Below are 4059 nucleotides of genomic sequence, written 5' to 3'. Positions count from 1 at the left end.
ACAAAAAAAAAAAAAAAAAAAAAACTAAGTATATCCAATCATAAAATAAATTATTATTTTAATTATTTAGTTAAATTTTCAGAAAGATAAATATATTAAGAAATATTTTTAAAAAAAAATAAGTAAATATATCGATAGAATTGTCAAATTTCGCATTTTTTCAACAAAAAAAGAGTTATATGCTCATTAATAATATATAGTATGTATTATATTAAATCTATATACTTTTCTTTCATTATTTTTAAACTTTTTAAAAATAAAATTTAAAAAATATGTAATTATAGAATGTTTTTAATAAGAAAACATTAAATAAATCCACATTTAAAAATTTCATAATGTTTTTCATTATATTAGAAAATGATGTATAATTATTTTTGCTACAATAAAAATCTTTCAAAACATCTTAAAACAACAATTAAAATTAAGTATTTTATTAACATATGAATATTTTAATTTATTTATCAAAAAAAATTTATTATTTATTATTTATTAATTACATAATAAATTAGAGAAATTTCAAATAAGATGTACAAAAAATTACTTATATATAAAAATAAGAATAAATTAAAATTTTTTTTTTAATTTGTTCATTAAAGTTGAAGATTTATTTTTTTCTTTTTTTTTTAAAAGAAATTTCCATAAACATAGAATTTAAGTTTAACAGAGAAATAAAACAAAATAAACTTTTAGATAATTATATTTATATATAAAAAAAAAAAAAAAAAAATAAATAATTTTCTATTATTTTTTATTACTATTATGCAAAAATATTAGTGTAATTTAACAAAATATAAACATTTTATAGTTTAATGAAATTTTAAATAATAGCAAAATATAAGCTTATTCTTTATAATTAAAAGAATATACACAAATATATATGTATATATATATATTTGTAAAAAATGAAAATATATTAATTTATTTGTATATATTAATATTGTTAGAATTCATTAAATATTAAAAGAAAAAGTAAAATTAATAAAAAGAATAAATTAAAAATGAATTTCATTATATAATGGTTTACAAAGATTTTAATGATGTAATTGAAAATAAAAAATCACACAATGGAAATAATTATTATGAAGAAAAAAATACAAATAATAAGATGACATATTATATGGAAAATAATAATGAAAATAATATAATAAAAAATAACGAAATTTTTAGTAACTATAATTATGAAGATAAAAAAAAATTAAAAGATAACCCATTAAATCATTATTATAGTGATCATATTTTATCTTTTTTAAACAATAATAATGATACTCAAGAAAAACATTTGAAATCCCTAAAAGGTTATAAAAATTCTCAAAAAAAACTATCTCAAAAAGATATAGACGAATTGAGATATAAATACAAAAGCGATGATTATTATGGAATTCTTTATAATAATATTTATGAAAAACATCATACTTGTGACAATATAAAGAATAAATATAATTCATTAAATTATAACAAAATTTTAGTTAAAGATAATGATAATAGGAGTTTATATTCATATGATGATATTTTTGATAAGAATAAAAGAGGTAGTAATAGTAATTTACTTTTTTTAAGTAATAGAGATTATAATAATTTGAATAAAAACACTTTTAAAATATTTAATTATGAAGGAAAAAAAAATAGTAATAAAGTAAATGAAAATTTAGAATATTGTAAGAATATTATTAACAAAAATGACAATTATAATGATGAACATTTTTCTCCATATAATGATGATGATGATGAGAAATACAAAATGCATTGTTATAAATCAATGAATAATGAATACGATAATTTAAAAGGCAATTTTAATTATAGAAAATTTATAACTGAAAATTTTAATTCAACAAATTTTAAAAAATCTTTAGGAAGTAGCAGTATATTAGAAGAAGATGAAGAAAAAAAAAAATATACGGAAGATAAGAAGATTTTGTATGACACATTTTTTAATATAACGGAAAAACTAGAGAAAATTAAAAATACAAAAATTAATAAACATAAGAGGAATCAAGATTTAGGAGAAGAAAAAAAGGAATTTTATAGTAATTCATTGGATAACATAACAAAAAAAATCATACTTAATGAAAAATCTTTAGATAATAATTTTTATACTAAAAAAAAATATAACACATGTATATATGATAATGAAATGGAGAAAGAGTGTGATGATCTGAATGATTTAAAAAGTTATATAAAAAAATTTTCTCCGAAAAAAGATACAATTCTAGTAAATGATGAAGATAAGGAAAGATTAAATAAAGGAATTATAAGGAATGAAGATATTTTAAAATACAATTCAGTAAATCATTTTTGTTATTCAGAAGATAAAAATGTTCAAAAGAAAGATATCAAGGAGAAATTTATGGATAATCAATTAAACAATACTAAAAAAAAAAACATGAATTTAGATAATTTGAGTTTAAATTCAAATAATTTAAAAAGTACGCAATTGCATATGAGTGCTTTATCGCATGGATCAAATGATTATTCCACTTTATATGACTATGTAAATTATACAAAAAACCAAACAAAAGATTATTATTGTGATGAAAAAGTATATAATTTATCAAAATCGACATATTTACCCATAAATAATAGTAACAAAGATATAAAGAAAAGCCTTTTTCATAATAATAATAACTCAGAAAATTATAAAAATAATATGAAAGAGAATTACTTTTTTCAAATGAGTAAATTAGGAGATTCATTTACACAGAGTAATAATGAATTAAAGCCTAATTTATATACACCGAAAAATTTTAATATAAATATGAAAAATAATTGTATTTCTTTTCATGATCAATTAATAGATAAAAATAATAATGATAGAGATGGCTATTTATATGAAATAAATAATAAGAAGAGTATTAAAAGTACCAATGATTTTAATCCTTGTCTAAATCTTAGTAATAATTATAAAGAGAAAACTTCTATAAAAAAGTTCCAAGATTTTGACGATTGTGAAAATAGAAATTTAAGCGAAAATGAAAACGAAAATGTTATTGAAAGTATAGGTAAAAAATACATTTTCAAAGATGATGAAAAACTAAATGATATTTTTGATCTAAGAAAAAAAAAAAAAATAAATAAAGATATTAGTGCTAATGAAGAAAAAGAAGAAAAATATAATTTAAAAAGAATTTATGAAAACGAAATGAGTACAAATAATAATAATTGTAATTCTTCATATTATAACACTAATAATAGTAGTGTGAATTTTTGTAATTATTTAAGAAATAGATCTTACACAAGACCTATGAATATAGATGATTTAAATATAGATGAAGATGATAATAACATAAAAATGAAATATAACTATGGTAAAAATAATTCATTAAATTGTAATACAATTTTTATTTTTTTCCTAATTCATTTTCTAAAGTTGCTATATTTCCTATTTAGATATCTCGTACATTTTATTCTATTTTTTTCATTTTATATTTACCATTTTTTAAGAAAAAAGTCTTTAAAAACAATCGTTATTTCATTCTTAATAGCAGTTGTACTTATTCTATTTGTTATATCAGCTATCATATTTTCTTATAGAAGTATGAATATAGAATATTTTGATAAAGACATTTAAAAAAAAGAAATATAAAAAATTGAGATTTTGTAGTATTTTTTTTTTTTTTTCAAAAGTGAACTATTTAATATATATATATATATATTTTTATTAAACAGAAACTTTTTTTTTATGTATATACCCTTTATTCTTTTTTTTTTTTTTTTTAAATTATCATTTATATCTTTATATTTTATTCCTTTTGTATTCATGTTATAACTAAATTTTTTATGATTTTCATAATTATTTTTAATTACTTCTAGTTGGCCTTTTTTACAATTATTTATTTTCTACATTTGTATATATATATATATACTTATTTTAAGGAATATATATATTATGTTAATTATTTTATAATTATATATTTTTTTCCATTATGATAACTTCATGTAATTTATTCTTTTATATTTAATTTTTTGTTTATCAGAAAATATGATGAATCACACATCTTTTCTTTTTTTTTTTTTTTTTGTTCTTTGTTTAAATATTCTTAATTTTAAATGGCAATTTATGTT

General features: G+C 16.5%; 1 protein-coding gene across 1 annotated transcript; it reads left to right on the top strand.

Annotated features, from left to right (window-relative positions):
- Positions 1 to 1015: 1015 nt before the first annotated feature.
- On the top strand, positions 1016 to 3565 carry PGAL8A_00287200 (conserved Plasmodium protein, unknown function; the record flags this gene model as incomplete). The annotated part of the gene is made up of 1 exon (XM_028671874.1): positions 1016 to 3565. One exon carries the CDS (start codon positions 1016 to 1018, stop codon positions 3563 to 3565), a length of 2550 nt encoding a protein of 849 aa, XP_028528483.1.
- Between the last annotated feature and the right edge of the window lie 494 nt (positions 3566 to 4059).

The sequence above is a fragment of the Plasmodium gallinaceum genome (assembly GCF_900005855.1).
Source record: "Plasmodium gallinaceum strain 8A genome assembly, contig: PGAL8A_v1_87, whole genome shotgun sequence".
NCBI classification, from domain to species: Eukaryota; Apicomplexa; class Aconoidasida; order Haemosporida; family Plasmodiidae; genus Plasmodium; species Plasmodium gallinaceum.
Note: the sequence above shows the minus strand (reverse complement) of the source record. Positions and strands in the feature narration are given on the sequence as shown.